The sequence below is a fragment of the Penicillium alfredii genome (assembly GCF_028826965.1).
Source record: "Penicillium alfredii strain IBT 34128 chromosome Unknown utg000005l_segment0_segment0, whole genome shotgun sequence".
Classification (NCBI taxonomy): Eukaryota; Fungi; Ascomycota; class Eurotiomycetes; order Eurotiales; family Aspergillaceae; genus Penicillium; species Penicillium alfredii.
The window spans coordinates 1,486,464-1,504,918 of record NW_026622702.1 but is presented as its reverse complement, the minus strand read 5'-3'; the positions used below and the strand labels follow the sequence as shown (position 1 = coordinate 1,504,918).

General features: G+C 48.9%; 5 protein-coding genes across 5 annotated transcripts; 2 read left to right on the top strand and 3 right to left on the bottom strand.

The window, feature by feature from the left end:
* Positions 1–2,774: 2,774 nt before the first annotated feature.
* Positions 2,775–7,997, top strand: NUU61_003979 (Sec7 domain-containing protein; the record flags this gene model as incomplete). The annotated part of the gene is made up of 6 exons (XM_056654561.1): positions 2,775–6,103; positions 6,165–6,510; positions 6,561–6,949; positions 7,005–7,111; positions 7,173–7,555; positions 7,632–7,997. The coding sequence occupies 6 exons, from the start codon at positions 2,775–2,777 to the stop codon at positions 7,995–7,997; spliced, it is 4,920 nt and encodes a 1,639-aa protein (XP_056512588.1).
* Positions 7,998–9,024: 1,027 nt separating this feature from the next.
* On the bottom strand, positions 9,025–11,823 carry NUU61_003978 (mRNA splicing protein SYF1; the record flags this gene model as incomplete). The annotated part of the gene is made up of 5 exons (XM_056654560.1): positions 9,025–9,301; positions 9,366–11,377; positions 11,429–11,482; positions 11,554–11,670; positions 11,734–11,823. The coding sequence occupies 5 exons, from the start codon at positions 11,821–11,823 to the stop codon at positions 9,025–9,027; spliced, it is 2,550 nt and encodes an 849-aa protein (XP_056512587.1).
* Positions 11,824–12,060: 237 nt separating this feature from the next.
* Positions 12,061–13,251, top strand: NUU61_003977 (H(+)-transporting V1 sector ATPase subunit D; the record flags this gene model as incomplete). Its single annotated transcript, XM_056654559.1, has 8 exons — positions 12,061–12,075; positions 12,128–12,240; positions 12,306–12,316; positions 12,384–12,709; positions 12,762–12,810; positions 12,870–12,879; positions 12,949–12,989; positions 13,040–13,251. The coding sequence occupies 8 exons, from the start codon at positions 12,061–12,063 to the stop codon at positions 13,249–13,251; spliced, it is 777 nt and encodes a 258-aa protein (XP_056512586.1).
* Positions 13,252–13,534: 283 nt separating this feature from the next.
* NUU61_003976 (U1A/U2B'/SNF family RNA-binding protein) lies at positions 13,535–14,558 on the bottom strand (the record flags this gene model as incomplete). Its single annotated transcript, XM_056654558.1, has 4 exons — positions 13,535–13,929; positions 14,049–14,355; positions 14,448–14,454; positions 14,512–14,558. The coding sequence occupies 4 exons, from the start codon at positions 14,556–14,558 to the stop codon at positions 13,535–13,537; spliced, it is 756 nt and encodes a 251-aa protein (XP_056512585.1).
* A 769-nt stretch (positions 14,559–15,327) lies between these two features.
* On the bottom strand, positions 15,328–18,252 carry NUU61_003975 (putative LON domain serine protease; the record flags this gene model as incomplete). Its single annotated transcript, XM_056654557.1, has 3 exons — positions 15,328–15,415; positions 15,480–17,721; positions 17,790–18,252. 3 exons carry the CDS (start codon positions 18,250–18,252, stop codon positions 15,328–15,330), a joined length of 2,793 nt encoding a protein of 930 aa, XP_056512584.1.
* Positions 18,253–18,455: the final 203 nt, after the last annotated feature.

Below are 18,455 nucleotides of genomic sequence, written 5' to 3'. Positions count from 1 at the left end.
CTCAGCGTGTAAGCGTCGATCGAAGGGGACCATTGGCTGGGTGGTGCTTTCATGGCCAATTGCAGTCAGTATGTCGCCGCCACTCCGGAATCTCCGATCCGGGTCCTGTTTTACGCAGGTAGTTTATAGTATTTGTGTTATGAGATTTCCTGCCGCGATATAGTATACGTATGATTGGACGCTTTTCCACCTATAAATAGGCCAAGGAGCCAGAGCCAAATAATCGAGCCAACCCAAGACTAGATTAAAACCATGCAGTTGGTAATCAAAACCAATTTTAGGAGACAATGATCCCCGATTGAAAGGTTGTATAAAGTTTATTTGAAGGGACTTAAGCAGGGTTTCAGGGTTCACGGAAATGGATCTTTCGATCACGCCAAAGCCGAAAAGCCAAATATTTCTATTCACTATGTAACCTAAAAACCCCTGAAACTGTCGTGTACTGAACTATACTACTGTAGAAGACTATTAAGACTAGACCCGCGGCCCTAGATATATATACTCTTAACGCGATTCTCTTGACCAAACTTTTCCGAAAGTTTCTTATTCGATTCTGTAGCTATTTCTAGATATTTATAGCTTACTAGCTTTTTGTCGACTATAGCAAGTATATACGTAATAGAAAGAAGGTTCTTGATCTGATAATAGTTAGCTAGTAAATATTGACTAGAGCTGTAGTGAACTAACTTCTTATCTATTTAGAGAGAAGTTATCTAGTAACTGCAACTTATCGTGACTAACTATAGTAGATCCTTAAAAAGTCTATACTTTAGATAATAAGTTTTTCTAGACCTCTCTACGAAACTTCTTTATTAGAACCTTGTATTTAATAGTTATATAGGTCCGGTTTATAATAGCTTTATCGAACTAGATTATCCGATTCGTTATAAAGAAAAGAATACTTTAATAATATTCTAACTTTCGGAGAAAAACAGTCATAAGATAATTATAGTTATTATAGTAGGACGTACGCTTTTTTTATAAATATATCTATCTTATCTAAAAGAAGTACTATATTAAAGTATTTAGTAATAGTGAAAATAGTTTTAAGTTATTGCTTAAAGGTATTTAAATCACTATAGTCTACCACGAGCTTACTAGCTAATATCTAGACAGATTAACTGTTGGGGAGTGGACCAAATTGTATCAATTAATGGTGCATCCTCAGTACAAGAAGGATTCGTTAAGAAGTATACGGAAAAAGGGGTTAAGTAAGAGTTGGGGGTTCGTTAGGAAGCGGTCAGTTTCTGTTAGCGAGGCCTTTAGGTCGAGCTTCTTTATAGTATAAGACTTCGTACGAAGGTCCTGTAATAGTAGCCCTCTCCCTCTCTCTTCTTTCCCCCTTTTTAAGATCTTAAGCTATAAATAGAGAGAAGGTCTATCTATCCTTCTAAATTATTTATATAGCCTTACTATATATATTATTTTAGTCTTATATTTTAGTTTATTAGTCTTCCACTATCTAAATAGAATAGTATTAACTATAATACTTTTCTTTACTAAATAGAGGAGATAGATTATATAAATAGTTACTTATAGATTATCTTATTTCTATCGCGATAATATATCTATTTAAAGGTTCTCGTTTCTTTTCTGATATTAAAAGATAAAATTAAATTAGCTAAGAAGAAAAGACTACTATATATAATATTCTATTAAGTTTTCTTAGACTAAAGAAATACTTAAGGTTTTTATAGTTAGTAATTACTATAAACCTACTCTAGACTAAATAGAGTTTAGTATCTTAGGCTTCGAGGTATTATATAATACCTAGGAGTTCCTTATTATAGATCTTATAGTTATATTCTATTAAAGCGTTCTTTTTTAAGAAATAAATATAGGGGTAGAGTATATCTTAATTATTATATTATAAGAGAACCCTCTCTATAATCTACCCTAAAAAATTAGTCTTAATAATTATTATACAAGAAGGGTTAAATATTATAAGGATTAGGTTAGTTATAAATAATTACTTAAGCTCTTTAAAGCTTACGTTATAATCCTTAGACTAGTTAAATAACTTCTTTTTCTATATAAGATCTATAAAAGGTTATATAATCTCTAAATATACTTGAATAAATTATTAATAGAAGTTTACGAATCTAAAGAAACTTCTAATACCTTTTATAGTTGTTAGGGCCTTTTATTCCTTAATTACCTTAATCCTCTCTAGGTCTATCTAGATTCTTTATCTACTTATATAATAAACCTAAGATATTTAGTCTTAGTATACTTAAAATCGTATTTATTAATATCGAGTTATAGTCCTATTTTCTAGAGCTTTATAAAGACCTTTTATATATATTCTCGATAGGTCTTAAGGCTACTATTTATATAGATTAATATATTATTAAGATAGGCTAAATAGAAATTATTAAGGAATTCGTGGAGTATATTATTAATATATTTCTAGAAGATAGTATATTTATAAGGCTAAATAGTATAACGAGCTACTCGTAGAGACTATATCTTATATAAAAGACTATTTTTTACTCTTCTCTTTTTACGATCTAAAACTTATAGAAAGCTATAAATATATTAAGTTTTATAAACTATCTTATTTTCCTAATTTAGTTTAGTATTTTATAGATTAGAGATAAAAGATATCGATCTTTTTTTATAATTATGTTAAATATATAGTAATTAATATAGAATTAGAGGCCTCCTCTTAAATTTTATATAATTAGTACTAGTATTATTACTAATAAGTAGTTTATTTAGATAAAATTCTTATCTAAAAATTTAGTAAAGATCTTCTATAGTATTCTAAGCCAATGAAAGGGCTCGAATACATACACTGTGGTATGGGCCAGTACTGCCCCCTTGGCCGAGGCGGTGAGCCAGCGGAGAGACCGCTAAGCCCGAACAGGCAAGCAGCCATGGAATCGAGAAGACCAGCTGTTTGTTCGTGTGTTTGTGACACCACAGCATCTCGCAGGTGCTCGAGTCCACCATGTCTCCCCCCCCCGCCCATTGCCATTGATCCTGTGGCCTTGGTGACCACTGAATGCATCACCGTCACCTCGTCCATGCGGAAACATGCCCGCTGGGCGCACTCCTCCGTCTCCGCCATCCTGGGCGGACACGGGGTGTCCCGCGTCTACGAACGCGATACCTCTACTCCTCCTAGCCCGCGCAAAAGCGGCGCTTCTACCCGCGATGAGGATGCCCTGGCGAATCGATGGGGTTTGCGAGGGAAGAAAGGGAAAAGTATGCAGGACAATCCGTTAATATCGGCCTTCACACGACTTCGGAGTGACCTGAAAGGTTGCAAAGACATTCGCTCCTTTGACACACCGGCCTTACTGCACCCATTCTTGCAAGTCATCCGCTCCTCGTCGACCTCCGCCACCATCACTTCCCTTGCCTTGATCGCAGTCACCAAGTTCTTCTCGTACAACATCATCAACCGGGACTCGCCTCGGCTTCCTATGGCCATGCAACTACTGTCCGCCGCGATTACACACTGCCGATTCGAAGCAAGCGACTCTTCGGCCGACGAGATTGTGTTGTTGCGAATCTTGAAATTGATGGAGGGTATGCTGTCCCGGCCCGAGGGCGAACTACTGGGCGACGAGAGCGTCTGTGAGATGATGGAAACGGGTCTGAGTATGTGTTGCCAGGGTCGTCTGTCCGAGGTATTGCGGAGATCTGCCGAGATGGCCATGGTCAACATGTGCCAAGTGATCTTCCTGCGACTGTCGCATCTCGATCACGATCTGCCCACAGGGCCGGGCCCATTCGTCGACGAGGATGCCGGAAAGAACACCACAGCCAATTTGAAGATGGACCCATCAGTCAATGGCGATACAGTGACCTCACAACATTTGTCTGCGATGAGCTCAGATACCGCCGCCGGACGAGACAGCACCAGCCGAGAGGGAACACCCGAGCAGCCTGGTAACGGTGATGCGGCCGCAGCTCCGCCAAACCCGCAAGATGACCCCGAGGAGGTGTCTTCTCCGTATTCTTTGCCCTCGATCCGGGAGTTGTTCCGGGTCCTGATCGATCTCTTAGATCCTCATAACCGCAAACACACAGATCCCATGAGAGTGATGGCGCTTCGCATCATCGATGTTGCCCTGGAAGTAGCAGGTCCCTCGATTGCCCGGCATCCTAGCTTGGCTGCTTTGGCCAAGGATGATTTATGTCGATATCTTTTCCAGTTGGTCCGCTCAGAGAATATGGCCATTCTCTCTTCATCTCTCAGAGTCGCTGGCACACTATTATCAACATGTCGGTCTGTGCTCAAGCTGCAGCAGGAGCTTTATATTTCCTACTTGGTGGCTTGTCTCCACCCTCGCGTGGAAATTCCACGAGAGACAGGCATCGATCCATCGCTATACGAAGGTGTGCCACAGGCCCCGAAATTGGTAAAACAGCCACAGTCCCAGACAAATAGTGGCCGGTCCACCCCAGTCCCGGTCAAGGATCGACAAAAACTAGGACTGGAGGGCGGGTCACGAAAACCTGAAGCCCGGGAGGTGATGGTCGAAAGTATTGGGGTCTTGTCACGGATCCCTAGTTTTATGATCGAGCTATTCATCAACTACGATTGCGAAGTCGATCGAGGTGATTTGTGTGAGGACATGATCGGCCTACTCGCTCGAAACGCCTTTCCGGACTCTGCGACATGGAGCACGACAAACGTGCCTCCTTTGTGCCTTGACTCTCTCCTGGGCTATATTCAGTTTATCTACGATCGCTTGGATGATGAACCCACACAGGGGGAGTTTCCTTCCCTGGAGCGCCTAAGAAGCCAACGCAGAACCAAAAAGATCATTGTCAAAGGAGCCCAGATGTTCAATGAAGACCCGAAGGCCGGAATTGCCTACCTTGCCGGCCATGGCATTATCGAAAACCCAAAAGATCCTGTTTTGGTTGCCCGGTTCTTGAAGGGAACGGCACGATTGTCCAAGAAAGTTCTTGGAGACTATATATCAAAGCGTGATAACGAGGAGATATTGGGTGCATTCGTGGATCTCCTTGACTTCTCTGGTAGGAATGTGGTTGAAGCGCTTAGAGAGCTCCTCAGTTCTTTCCGCCTGCCTGGCGAGTCGCCGCTCATTGAGCGAATCGTGACGACGTTTTCGGACCACTACATGCAAAAAGCACAACCAGAAGGAATTGCCGACAAAGATGCGGTATATATCCTGACGTACGCCATCATCATGTTGAATACAGAACTTTACAACCCCAACGTGAAGTCACAAAATCGCATGTCTTTTCCCGCTTTTGCAAGGAATCTTCGGGGTGTCAACGGCGGAGGGGATTTCACTGATGAGTTCTTGCAGGAGATCTATGATTCTATCAAAGAGAACGAGATCATTCTGCCCGATGAGCATGATAATAAGCATGCATTTGAGTATGCCTGGAAAGAGCTACTGGTGAAGTCTTCATCTGCTAGAGAAGTGGTGGTTGGCGAGACCAACGTTTATGATGCGGAAATGTTTGAAGCTACGTGGAGACCGGTGATTGCTACCCTTTCTTACGTCTTCATGTCTGCGTCTGATGACGCCGTATACTCTCGTGTCGTGAATGGCTTCGACCAATGTGCCCAAATCGCCGCTCGATATGGTCTGACCGAGGCATTTGATCGCATCATATTCTCTCTTGCATCAATCAGCACGTTAGCGACCGACACCCCTCCGGGCACTGCACTTAATACTGAGGTGCAGGCGGGCAAGAAGAGTGTAATGGTGAGCGAGTTGGCTGTGAAGTTTGGAAGAGATTTCCGAGCTCAACTGGCCACTGTGGTTTTGTTCCGGGTCTTGCTGGGCAATGAGTCTACTGTCAAGCAAGGTTGGGAGTACATTGTCCGCATCCTTAGTAACCTGTTCATCAATTCTCTCATTCCGCCGTTTGATGCTGAGCTTACGGCTGAACTTGACATTTCTCCGATCCCGCTGCAGCCTCCGTCTCAAGTTGTTGATCGGGATGGGCGTAACAACGACTCGGGGCTGTTGTCTGCCTTTACATCTTATCTGTCAAGCTATGCGGCCGACGATCCTCCTGAGCCCTCTGATGAAGAGCTTGACAACACTCTTTGCACTGTCGACTGTGTCACGGCATGTTCGATACCCGAGATTTTGACTAACATGAAGTAAGTCACTGGCCCGTTCTGCTTGCAATCTTTAGTGACAATGCTAACTTCTGTCCTCAAGGTCTCTTCCTCTGTCCTCGTTAGAGATGATCCAAGAAGCTTTGCTGTCTCATCTCCCTGAAGAGAATGCACCCGCAGTCATTGTTGTGAAGCCAGAACGGCCGACCCCTTCATCAAGACCTTCAAGCACCAGGGTTGATCCAAACCAGCCAAAATACGATCCTTCGATGATCTTTGCCTTGGAATTGGCAACTGTCTTCACACTTCGCGACAAACAGACGCTCGAGACTCTCGGCGAAGCGCTGGCAACCACTCTTCAAGCATTGGTTCGCGATGCGAAGAATCTTCACCCACTCTCTGTGTCTCGCGTTGTTTCTTATCTCCTCAACCTGCTCCGGCTGAGTCATGTAAGTCATCCAAAGATGACGGCCAGTCACATTAGCTAACATGCTTCTAGGACCAACACTTCATGCGTGTCCCTGTGGTGCTTCATGCCATCTCCGGCTTTGACCAGGATACCTTGGAAACTGTTGCTACGCCCACGGTCAAAGGTCTGTCGCGGTGCATTGCTCACCCGGGCCGATTGAGAAATGAGATCACCATTTCCCCAGACTTCTGGTCCACCTTGCAGAGACTGCACCAACACGAAGAGACTGCACCTCTGGTCTTTAAGTTGCTCCATGATATCATTGAGTCAATGCCCGAAATCATCACGGGTGACAACTACGAGTCAACAGTCAGCCTTGCGAATGACTTTGTCACGGCAGGCCATGTTGGATCCATTGACGAGCGGCAAAGAGATGTTCAGGTTCGACGGACCAAGGGTGTCAAGCAACCCAAGCCTCAGTATGACACCCCGCTGTTTTTCTTTTGACTTGACAGGATACTTACCCACCTCCAGCGAAAACCATGCCGTAAGTCGCGGTATCAAGGCTATTGCTCTGGTCTACCACTTGACTGGGCGAGTCCCAACACTCATCAAACAGTCCCATCTCGAGAAACGCGAAGGTTAGTTTCAGTCTCCCCTTCTTGAGATGTACAACTTGCTCACATATTTCCAAACACCCAGCGTGGGCTGCCTACTGGTCTCCTATCTTCCAATCACTGACTGGCCAATGCGTCAACCCTTGTCGCGACATCCGCCACCATGCCATCTCCACATTGCAGCGATCCCTGCTATCCGCCGAGTTGATCTCGAACGACGACAAAGAATGGGCTACGATTTTTGACGAGGTCCTTTTTCCGCTTATTTTGCGTCTTCTCAAACCAGAGGTCTACCATTCCGATCCTATGGGAATGAGTGAGACCCGCGTCCAAGCTGCAACGTTGGTTTGCAAAATATTCTTGCGCTTCCTTGACCAACTGCCCAACCGCGAGGGCATGCTCCCTCTCTGGCTGAAGATCCTGGACATTCTTGACCGGATGATGAACAGCGGCCAAAGCGACAGTCTGGTAAGTTTTAGGTTCACCATGCCATTATACACACTCAGCGTGAATTTCCTCTAACCTTGGATCTCCTGTGCTGTAGGAAGAGGCAATCCCGGAAAGTCTCAAAAACATCCTACTGGTCATGGCCGATGGCGGCTATCTCGTCCCGCCGTCCCAAGACCCCAGCAAGGAAGAAATGTGGATGGAAACCCGCAAGCGGCTCGGTCGTTTCATGCCCGATCTCTTCGCCGAAATCTTCCCGGATGCCCCCAAGGAGTCTGAAAAGTCCCGACCCGGGTCCAGCCTCTCATCCCTGACACAGCCTGGCAACGACGGTGAGAAAAAGAGCGAGGATACCGCTCCGCCGCAAACCGACAACAGCTCAGCTGATGCCACCGACACCGCTGCTCCTGCCGCCGAGGAGGAAAACGAAGCGCCCAACGCCGATACCCAATCGGTTGACTAGGGAGATGGTGTCTTTATACCGGGAATAGGATTTAATGTTATCCGCTAGATTCCCCCTGTGCTTTCTATTACTTGTCCGCCTTCACCTCTTCTTTTTTTTTGCATTTCTGCATAGATCAGCGGTGGGGCTATATTGTACCGTCTTGGACCTTGTTTACTGCTTCTTTTTTTCTTTTCTTTTTTCCCCACTTCTCTGCTTTGCTTTTTGCTTCGTTTTTGCGGGCCCCTTCCCTAACTCCATGTAGATAAAACGTGACCAGTCTCTGGCGCCTTGTGATAATCCAAAAAGGTAGTCAACTGCTTCTATGATCCCAGAATTGATGAATCATATGTAATGCAATAAATACATAGCTTAAAAGAGCCTTGAGATTTCTCATATGCTTCCTGGTGGGTACATATAGTTGGATCATCAAGCGTCTAGTCGCCATAGTCTGATGAGCTGGCTAGAGCCTGTGTGTACTTCTTATGGTTCCTTTGTCAGGTAAAATGACACCTGGTGGATGTTAGGTGACTTTCCCGTGCCATATTCTGCTACCCGTTGAGGAACTTCTAGCAGGAAGCTGGTTAGTAGACTCTATGTTGGCTTGTAGAGATAGGATTCTAGATATAGTCGAGTTGTTGGTAAGGGTTGAGTCTATGGAAACATGACCACAACAGAGAGATAGATGAGATTAATAGAATTGACTTAAGATTACCTTAGATCTACGAGGCGGAAAGTGCGACAACCACGGATATCTTGATATCACATAGTTGAGAAAGTAGACATACACAACACCGCGCAGCAACAGGTATGGCACAAACGAAAATGAGAGGCAAAAATAGCCAGATGATGTGGCAGAGCAGTCAACCAGAAAAAAAAAAAAACATAGGGATGCGGTGAGAATGACGGGTAGTCCATCAACATGATACTTATACTAGAGGAGAAGAGAAGGGGGAAGGAAATGAGTCAACACCTAAGGCGGATGGAATGGAAACAAACCCAAACAAAAATGTTCGACAAGTCGGATAGAACGGTATATTTCCCCTTCCTAATCAGCATCCATTTCGTCGTCAAGGTCGATCGCGTCGGGGTTGGCCGGCGCTGCCGGCGGTGCTTCGTCTGCAGGCGGAGGGCGATTGCCACCCTCGGGACCGGTGCTGGCAGCGACGAATCCGACAGGGGCCCGAGCCTGGCGCTCCAGCGCAGCCATAACATCAGCCTGCTCTTGGCCCTCTTCTGCTCCTGCGGCGTCGCCTTGCTCACCCCCCTGGGGAGGCTGTTGACTGCGGGCGATAGCTTGAGAAGCGATGAAATTGACGTCGGTACTGGAGAAAGTCAGTAAAAAGCGCTTTTTGAGTGGGTGGGTTTAAAAAAAGGATTGCCACATACTTGTACTGAGCCTGGACACTTCTCTTGATGCGAAGCATCTCCTTGAAGGTGTCTTCGTTTCCGTGCTGCACCTCGAAAGCCTCCCATTTTTGCCAGAAGACGGCATTCGTGCGCGGGTCGCAGAATTGAGATGCGTGGCCGTAAATTGCACGCGCGCGGTCGATCTCGCCGAGTCGCCGCTCCATTTCGGCAAACTTGAGACACATCTCCTTCGCTTCTTGGTCCGGCAAGGCGGCGATAGCACGCTCGTAGATCGGCCGCGTGGACGTGAGGCCAAAGTTCGATGCGGATTTGGTGATGTAGAATTCGAACATTTCGAACCGGTCCTCGTCGGAAACGGCCCGCGTCGCGCGCTCGTAGATCCGCATGGCGTGGCGTGCAAGACCGCGCTCCTCCTCCAAGTTGCCGTACATCAAGTAGAGTGGCTTGGCGAACTTGGGTGGGCATTCATCCACGGCCTGTTCAAACAGGTCTCGAAGTCGCTCAATACCAATCTTCCGGTCAACCGCCTTTGTCAGGTACAAATTCCAGAGTTCAAAGGCGACCGGGTAGCTGAAGAGGTCAAGGCCCCGTTCGTATACCTTGAAAGAATCCTCGAAGTACTTGTTCTCTTCCAAGAGATTGGCAAAGTTAACGACCGTCTGAGGTGTGGCAATGCGCAGCTCAAAGATCCGCTCATAGACCTTTTTCGTCTCTTCCAGGGATGAGACACTCTCGACGAGATCGACGTAGAAGCTCCACAGCTTCCAGCTCTTGTGCACCCGCTGCTGTGGGGACAGGTTCTCGTCGAAGTAGTCCACAGTGGATTTCTTGGGTGCTTGGGTGGCCTTTGCCATGATGCCAACAGCCCTGTCGAAGTTTTCGCTGCGAAGCTCCATTTCTGCCCATTCGCACCATGTCTCGGCCAGCTCGACCACAGATTTGAACGGCACTTTAACGGCCTTGTCGAATATGACTCTCGCAGTGTCCAGGTCTCCACCATTTTCGTAGAATTTGGCGTAATTGACCCAAAGCTCCGAGAACTTTCCGTGGGCTTTCTTGGGGTTGATCGTCGCGATGGCAGCCGTGTAGGTCTGGACAGCCTCTTGCTTGTTATCTCCCCACAAAGCCACCCGTTTCTCCCATTCAATGACATTGTTGGGGTTCTGGCGCAGAAGCACGTCATTGACCAAGAAGGGTCTCCGATCCATCAACTGCTCAAACCGCAACATCCGCAAATCTAGGTCAAAATCGGCTTCTTCGTCAACTTTGTCCTTCGCGGAGCGGACAGCTGCGGCTTCCATCAAATTGCCAATGACAGATTCCTCAAATTCGACATAGGAGTCAAAGACAAGGGTGAAATCACGGACTGTCATGACGGTAGTAATTCCCTCCTCAAAGACATCCCGTGCCTTTTCGAAGTTTCCCTTGGTGATCCAGTAGGTTGCCAGACCAGCCCACAGCTTTCCTCTTTGGTCGGCAAATCGATCGATGCCACTTCGCAAAATCGCATCCACATCAATGCCGACCTGATGGCCGGTTTCAATGTGCTTGGCCTTGGATACTAGCAGGTCGACCATCTCGGTCCACAGCTGGAAGTGGCTCTTCCCGTTCTTGGACTGGAATCGCGGATTGTCGAGGATCTCCATAAACCTCTTCACGGCTTCGGTGTATTGTCCCATTTCAATCAGAAGCCCAATATATTCCTCGGCATTCTCAGGGTGGATCTGCATATACCGAGCCCAAATCTTCACTGCAGTCTGGCCAGAAGCAGAGCGTGCAAAACCCTTGTAGAGTCTCCAGATCCGGTTGTGCTGGGTAACAGGCAAGGCGCGCAGGGCACGGTCGAAGGTCCGCCGGGTCTGGGTCACCAAAGGCTGCAGGAGTAAAAAGGCGAGGTACATTTCCCAAATGCGAGGCATCTTGTTGAGAAGGATAAGCGCTCGCTCGAAGAGGGCATTCACTTTCTGAAACTCGGCTCGGTAAACGGTTGCACTCCGGCCATTGAGGTGCTTCGTTCGAAACTCCAGGTACTGCTACAGTCAGCTAAAGACATCATGGGCTGTAAGGGTAGAAAATCTCACCATCTTCCATAGCTTGTATGACCGGGGCAATTGTCTGCAGGCACGCTCCATGATCTAAAGGATTTAAAAGGAGCATCAGAAGCGAATTCAAGGCAATGGATTAAGAAACGCGAAAGACAACATACAAAGGCTTGCTCATAGAGCGTGCCACTCTGCTGCTTAAATTCGATGTAGGCGAGCCATGGCTTGACACTGCCGGCATCCCGGAGAAGATCTTGCTCATATACCGTGTCCTGGTCAGCCTTTTGAGAGAGAAAGGTTATGTCAGTGCGTCATTCCAGCCACCAAAGGGTAGGAGTACTCACAATCAGGTAGAGATCCGGCCGGGACGCAGATGATCGGTCCATCTGTGCGTGCTGCCGGTTTGATCTCGGGGGCAAGAGTGTCCCTGGCATTGCGCCACTCAGTTGAGCGGGATCTGATCTCACACAGTCAACGGATCAGCATGGGAGGTGGGATGAACGGGAGACACAAGTCGCGTTGAACCAAAGGCGGAAGAGTCGCAAGACAAGATCGGCGGGTGGTCACGTGGGGCATCCATATCGAGTGGGCGGTGGAGCTTTATCGGCGTCATATCACAGTGGCCGCTCTTCATTGGACTCACTGAATCAACTACGTTTTGACCTGCAGTCATGTCGGGTGCCGTGGTAAGTTGTCTGTGGATCTAGAAGCTGTATCGTGCTAACTATAGTTTCACAGGGCCGAGAGCCAGTCTTCCCCACTCGCCAGTCGCTGGGGTTGATGAAGAGCAAGCTGAAGGGGGCGGAGACCGGCCACAGCTTGCTGAAGAGGAAGAGTGAAGCCTTGACAAAGTATGTTTCCGAGGCATTAAACCCATATCTTATGAGCTTGTACTGACCCTTGCGACTACTACCAGACGATTCCGAGGTACGATGCATTGACTGCTCATCTTTACACCCCCCCGCATTACGCAAGCGCTAATCATACCTGCCAGAGATCACACGGCGCATCGATGAGGCCAAACAAAAGATGGGCCGGGTCATGCAGATTGCCGCCTTCTCGCTGGCCGAAGTGAGCTATGCCGTTGGAGGAGATATTGGTTACCAGATCCAAGAGTCGGCCAAACAGGCTCGTTTCCGTGTACGAGCTAAGCATGAGAACGTGTCGGGTGTTTTGCTGCCTCAATTCGAAAGCTATACACAGGAGGGGGTCAATGACTTTGGTTTGACTGGTCTTGGGAAGGGAGGACAGCAGATTCAGCGCTGTCGCGAGACATATGCTCGAGCTGTGGAGACTCTGGTGGAGTTGGCTAGTCTACAGGTATTAAGGCTCGAGCTCATGGGTGCTAAATTTTGCTTACTGACTTGGTCAGACTGCCTTTTTAATTCTGGATGAGGTGATCAAGGTTGTCAACCGCAGAGGTAAGTGCTCTAGCCTGAGACGGCGCAAGTTGAAATATAAACTAACTCATACCACACAGTAAATGCCATGTAAGACAGCCAAGTTCGATTCCAACAAAAAAAAAAAGCTGAGTTCAATTACTGACATATAGTCTACAGTGAGCATGTCATTATCCCTCGAACCGAGAACACTATCAAATGTTTGTACTGCTTTCCCTACTGGACTGGCGGGTGGCTAACTGCAATAAAGATATCAACTCTGAGCTCGACGAGCTTGATCGAGAGGAGTTTTACCGCCTCAAGAAAGTTTCCAACAAGAAGCAGCGAGACACTGCTGCCGCAGACGCCGAGATCCTTGCAGCCAGGCAACAAGCAGAAGAGAAGCCACGGAACGGCACACCAGAAGAGCCCGAGGCACCCGATGTTTTGGGAGAGCAGGAAGACACGGACGTCATCTTTTAGGCTCTTCTTTTTCCTTTTTCTTTCTCGCAGATAACTTGTCCTCTCCTCATTTTAGCTGTGTTGTGTACCATTTTGTATGCTGCCATATGGCGCTTCTTCTATTACTTCGGGAAATGCATTTAACTACACATAACCCTAGTCCATGACAAATAGCAAGAATGTTCGTAGTATTCTCTCTCTGTAATCCAGAGCAATTGTTTGAGACGAGACCTTCCAAACGCCAGAAAAGAAAAAACAGGGATATTTTGTCCGCGAATGACACCAAGAAACCAGGAAAAAAAAGTTACTGTCTCTGGTAGGTGACGCGAATCGGCTTGCCCTGGTCACCCATAGGCATGCCCGACGTAGCTTCCTTGGCACTGATGGCCCCGGACTCGGTCTCGTACTCGACGAAGGCAATTCCCTTGCGACCGGGCACCAGCCGGGCCTCCTGGAATCCCTCGAACCGGCCAAAGACCGCCGACAGCCCCTCCTGGCTGGTATCGTCGGGCAAATCGCGCAGGAAGAGAATCTTGTTGGGCGGCAGGTATTCGTCGGGGACCACGGCGGTCGTGGCGCCGGAGGTCGGCTTGAGACCGGCTCCCTTGGTTGTCTTGGCCGGGCGTGCAGCTTCGGCGGCGGCCGCGGGGCGCTTGAGTTTCTTTTGGGTTTCGAGGGCGTCTTGGGCTTGCTTTCGCTCTGTCGGGAAATAGAGAGGCACGGTTAGTATCTTGACATAAATTGCGTCCGTTCATTTCGTGTAGCGTAGCATTGTAGTACGCAGGTTGTCGAGAACTGGATGCTCCATAGACACGCACCTTTCTCAGCTAGACGCCTCCTCTTATGAGCCTCCAGCTCATCCCCGCCGCCTTCCCGCATGACCGTCGCATCGCTTCTCGTTTTGGCGTAGTCCAGCACCATGGGCTTCTCAAAGAGCTCGAAACCATTGATTTCGTCTATGGCACGGGCGGCGGAGTCGACGCTGTCAAAGACGATGAAGGCCTGGCCCTTGGCCTTCAGGTTGGTTTTCGCGACGATCTCAATGATGTTGCCATATTCCGAGAAAATCTCCTCCAGGGCCTCCTTCAGATTATCGATCTTGATTCGTTCTTCGAGGTTTCGGACCTAGGGTATGACAGCGACTCGGTCAGCTTGCGCGCGACAGCGCTAGGATTCTGAAGGTCACGGGCCGAGAGGGGAGGGCACAGGATGCCTACGTAGACTCTGTGGAGGCAGGTTAGCACACGGACTTGCAGAATGGTCAAAACATGGGCTACTTACGTTGGGTTGGGCGGAATGCCAGCGGCCGAAATTCCTACGCCCGCCATGGTTGCGATTGAGTGAGCTCCGAGAAGAAGTCGAGCTCTCGTGCATTGGGTGGAGGTGGAGGGTACGTAAGGCACCTCAAGGTTTGGGGTTCGACTCTCCATTCGGACAAAATCAAAAAAGAAACTCCTAAATACTTTTGTGATTGAACTGTATCAGGGGGTTTTTTTATCTCTCTTTTTTTTTCTAATTCTGTCTATCTTTCTTTCTTTCTATCTCTTTCTCTTTTTCTTTTTCTTTTTTTTTCGAGAAGGATCTACTCGTCGGCGTACAAGAACGGTGATCAGGTAACAAAGAATCAAAAGTCAACACGATAATCGAGTAAATATAAGGATTGAATCTTAGGGGTTCACTTACTCCTCCCCCCCCCCCTTTTTGTTGTTATTATTATTGGAACTTTCTCTGCTTCTAGACCACTCTCATTTTATAGGCCTGTTGTTGGGGAGAGCATCGTCTTCAAAGATGTCGATGCGTGAAGCTAAACTTGGGCTTCCCTATCTCCATGGCTTATTTATATGTAGCTAACATCCTTAGATAGTCTTTCTCTCTCCCCAAACCAAGGGCTGTATGTTGATCAAGATTGAGATGGCAATTCTAGATCTCACATGACTAAATCAAGTATATGAAAGAGAAAGAGCAGGTTAATTACAAGTCACGGTGAACAGTGAAAACTAAAATAAACACGCTATGCTGAAACGATCGGAGTCGAGAGTCTCATAGACAAAATGGCGGGAAAGGCCCTCAAGTGAGGGAACACAGACAAGGAACGTACTACAGTCGGCTTTCGACGAAGTTCATGTGGTGCTGGCCGGGCCAGTGGGCATCAGGCCAGATCTGGCGAAGGGCCTCCCAGATATGCCTGCAAAAATACCAAGAGTCAGCGCTGGTTGGTCTGAAAACAACATCTGCAGGAAAACACCTACTGAACATATACAATCTCAAGCCCATCACTGACTTCCTGCGGGACGTCCTTGACGTCTTTGCGGTTGGGGTAAGGTAACAGCACAGTCTTGACGCCGGCACGCAGTGCGCCAATGAGCTTCTCCTTGATGCCACCTACAGGCATGACCCGACCGCGCAGCGAGACCTCGCCAGTCATGGCGATCTGCGGGGGGACGGGCTTGTTGGTGAACAAGGAGATCAATGCGACGGTGTGGGCGAGGCCGGCCGATGGCCCATCCTTGGGGATAGCACCCGAGGGGCAGTGCACATGCAAGCTGCGGTTCTTCATGATATCCTCGTTGGGGTCGTGGGTGAGGCCCAGTTCGAAAGAGTGGGCTTTGACCCAGGTCAGAGCCACTTCGACAGACTCCTTCAGGACGTCGCCGAGTTTGCCTGTGAGCTGCACGCGCCCGCTGCCGGGCATGTCTGCCACCTCGATGAACAGAATGCTGCCCTGGCCACCGGTGGAGTAAGCGACGAGGCCCGTGACCACGCCAGGACGGCCGTGTTTCTCGGCAATCTCCTCCTCGAACCGTTCAATTCCCAAAATCTCTTCCAGATCTTCAACGGTAACAGCCGGGTTGTAGTCAGCCAGACGGCTGGCATCGCCGGCATCGGCAAATTGGACCGCCTTATGACGGCATATCGAACCGAGCTCACGCTCCAAGTTGCGGACGCCAGACTCACGGGTGTACGAGGTGATGGTTTTGTCAATCACTTCGTCAGAGAGGTTGACCTGTCCTTCACCCAGCCCATTGGCCCGAACCTGCTTCGGAATCAGGTGTCGCTTGGCAATATGCCTTTTCTCGACAGTGGTGTACCCAGACAATGAGATTGTTTCCATGCGGTCAAGCAAAGGTGCCGGGATCGTATCCAAGGAGTTGGCGGTGGCGATAAATAGTACCTTGCTTAGATCAATCGGGATGTTGATATAGTGATCGGTGAAGGTGTGGTTCTGCTCGGGATCCAAAACCTCAAGCATGGCGGCAGACGGATCGCCCTGGAAGTTGGCTCCGCCAACCTTGTCGATCTCGTCGAGCAAGAAGACAGGGTTGGCCACGCCAACTTTCTTCAGTCCGTTGACGACCAGTCCGGGCATAGCCGCAACGTAGGTGCGTCGGTGGCCTCGAATCTCTGCCTCATCTCGGACGCCACCAAGGGAGATCCGGTGGAATTTGCGACCCAGGGAGGCAGCCACTGACCGCGCCAAACTAGTCTTACCAGTTCCGGGGGGGCCGACCAGAAGAAGGATCGGCGACTTGTCAGACATGCGCTTGGATTTCAGGATCTCAAGCCGAGTCTCCAATGCGACCCGGTCAGACTCAGAGAGCAAGGGAACATCCTTTTCCACATCCCCGGCCGAAGCGGCATCCAAATCCTTTGAAAGCCCCGAGATTTGGCGCTCGACGTTTTGGTTGGTCGATTGCTTCAACCGCAGCACGGCCAGGTACTCCAGGAGTCTCTTCTTGATCCGCTCCAGTCCGTAGTGGTCATCATCCAGCTGCTGGCGGGCTCTCTTCAGGGTATCCGGGCCCAGCTGATCTTCCGTTACCTTCGCCCACGGGATCTCTGCCAAGTTCTCCAGGTAGGTGCGACACACACCGTACTCGGCGTTGGCAGGATTCATCTTGCGCAGGCGTTTCAGCTCCTTATCCGCAACTTTCCGGGCGTCGGGGCTCAGCTGTGCGTCCTGTAGCTTTTGCTGGAGTTCGTCCACCTCATTTGGCTCTTTCTCCTCATTATCGTTGCCACGGCCCCCAGATGTCCCCGGTGGCGTGAGGCCAGAGAGACCCGCCATAGCGCGTCGTGCCAACAGCTCACGCTCACGCGGATCAATCTGACTGATATCCATGTTGGAATTGGGCGGGAAGGAGGCTGTGCCGATGGAGGTCACCTTAACGCTGCTCTTGATATGCTGCGTCTGTCTGTTCAGGATCTCAACCACCTTCTCCAGGCGCTCTCTGACATCCAACGAGGCCAGTATCCTCAGCTTCTCCTCGAAACTTGCGTCGGACACATCCGCCATGAAATCGGCCAGCTTCCCTGCCTGCGCTAACTCGGTCTTGGAGATGAACAATTCGAACTTCCGGGCCACCAGTGGCGATAGACGAGACGAGGCGGCCGACAACAACGAGGAGAGGCGTAGCAGAGTGAGAAGCTCTCGTGAGAGCTGCCTCAGTTGTTGAAAGAGTTCGGCGGCTTCGGGATCATCTTGATGGGTGGCTGCCGCAGAGTATTGATTAGCCGACAAAATATTCTCGGCGTCCGTTGCATACAAACAGAAGACTTACTGCTCTCATCATGAAGATATACTTCAGCTTCAAAGAAGGGGCGGTCTCGCAAAATCTTTTTTACTGTGAAGCGCTGCGTTCCTTGAACCAGAAGGAAAGGTTCGGCGTAGGCGCGGCGTTGGACCCCGATCACCTTGCCAACCGTCCCATAGTGGAACAGGTCCTCTTTCCGCGCCTGTCCCGCATCGATCGCATCGTATTCTGTCTTGCGATCCTCATCCAAGTCCCCGCTTTCCAAGAGCTGCTGGCCGTCATGGCCCAAGAATGGCGAGTTGAGCGGAACGCATCCGAAGGTGATGGAATTACCCTCCCGCTTCGGTCGGTCTACCAGCGACGACAGAAGGTTGGCGAGATCAGGGCGGTTGGATACGGAGATTCGGAGAGTCACGCCGGGCAGCAGGACGGAACCCTTAGCGAGGGGGACGAGAGGGAGCTTCGGGGGTCTACCGTTACTGGAACCCATCTTGGATCATCCAAGGAATCAAATCAGGACAGAAACACGATGCTGAATCAAGCAGAGATATTATGATGAGAGCAGAAAAGGGGGAGAAGAAAGAATCAGAAAGAATCGGGCGGTAAAAAGGAGGAAGAAGTTCCAGAGAATGTGGATGCAAGAGAAGTCCGGGGGGCGATAAGAGCGAAGTCGCATGTCTCATAATCTCCACG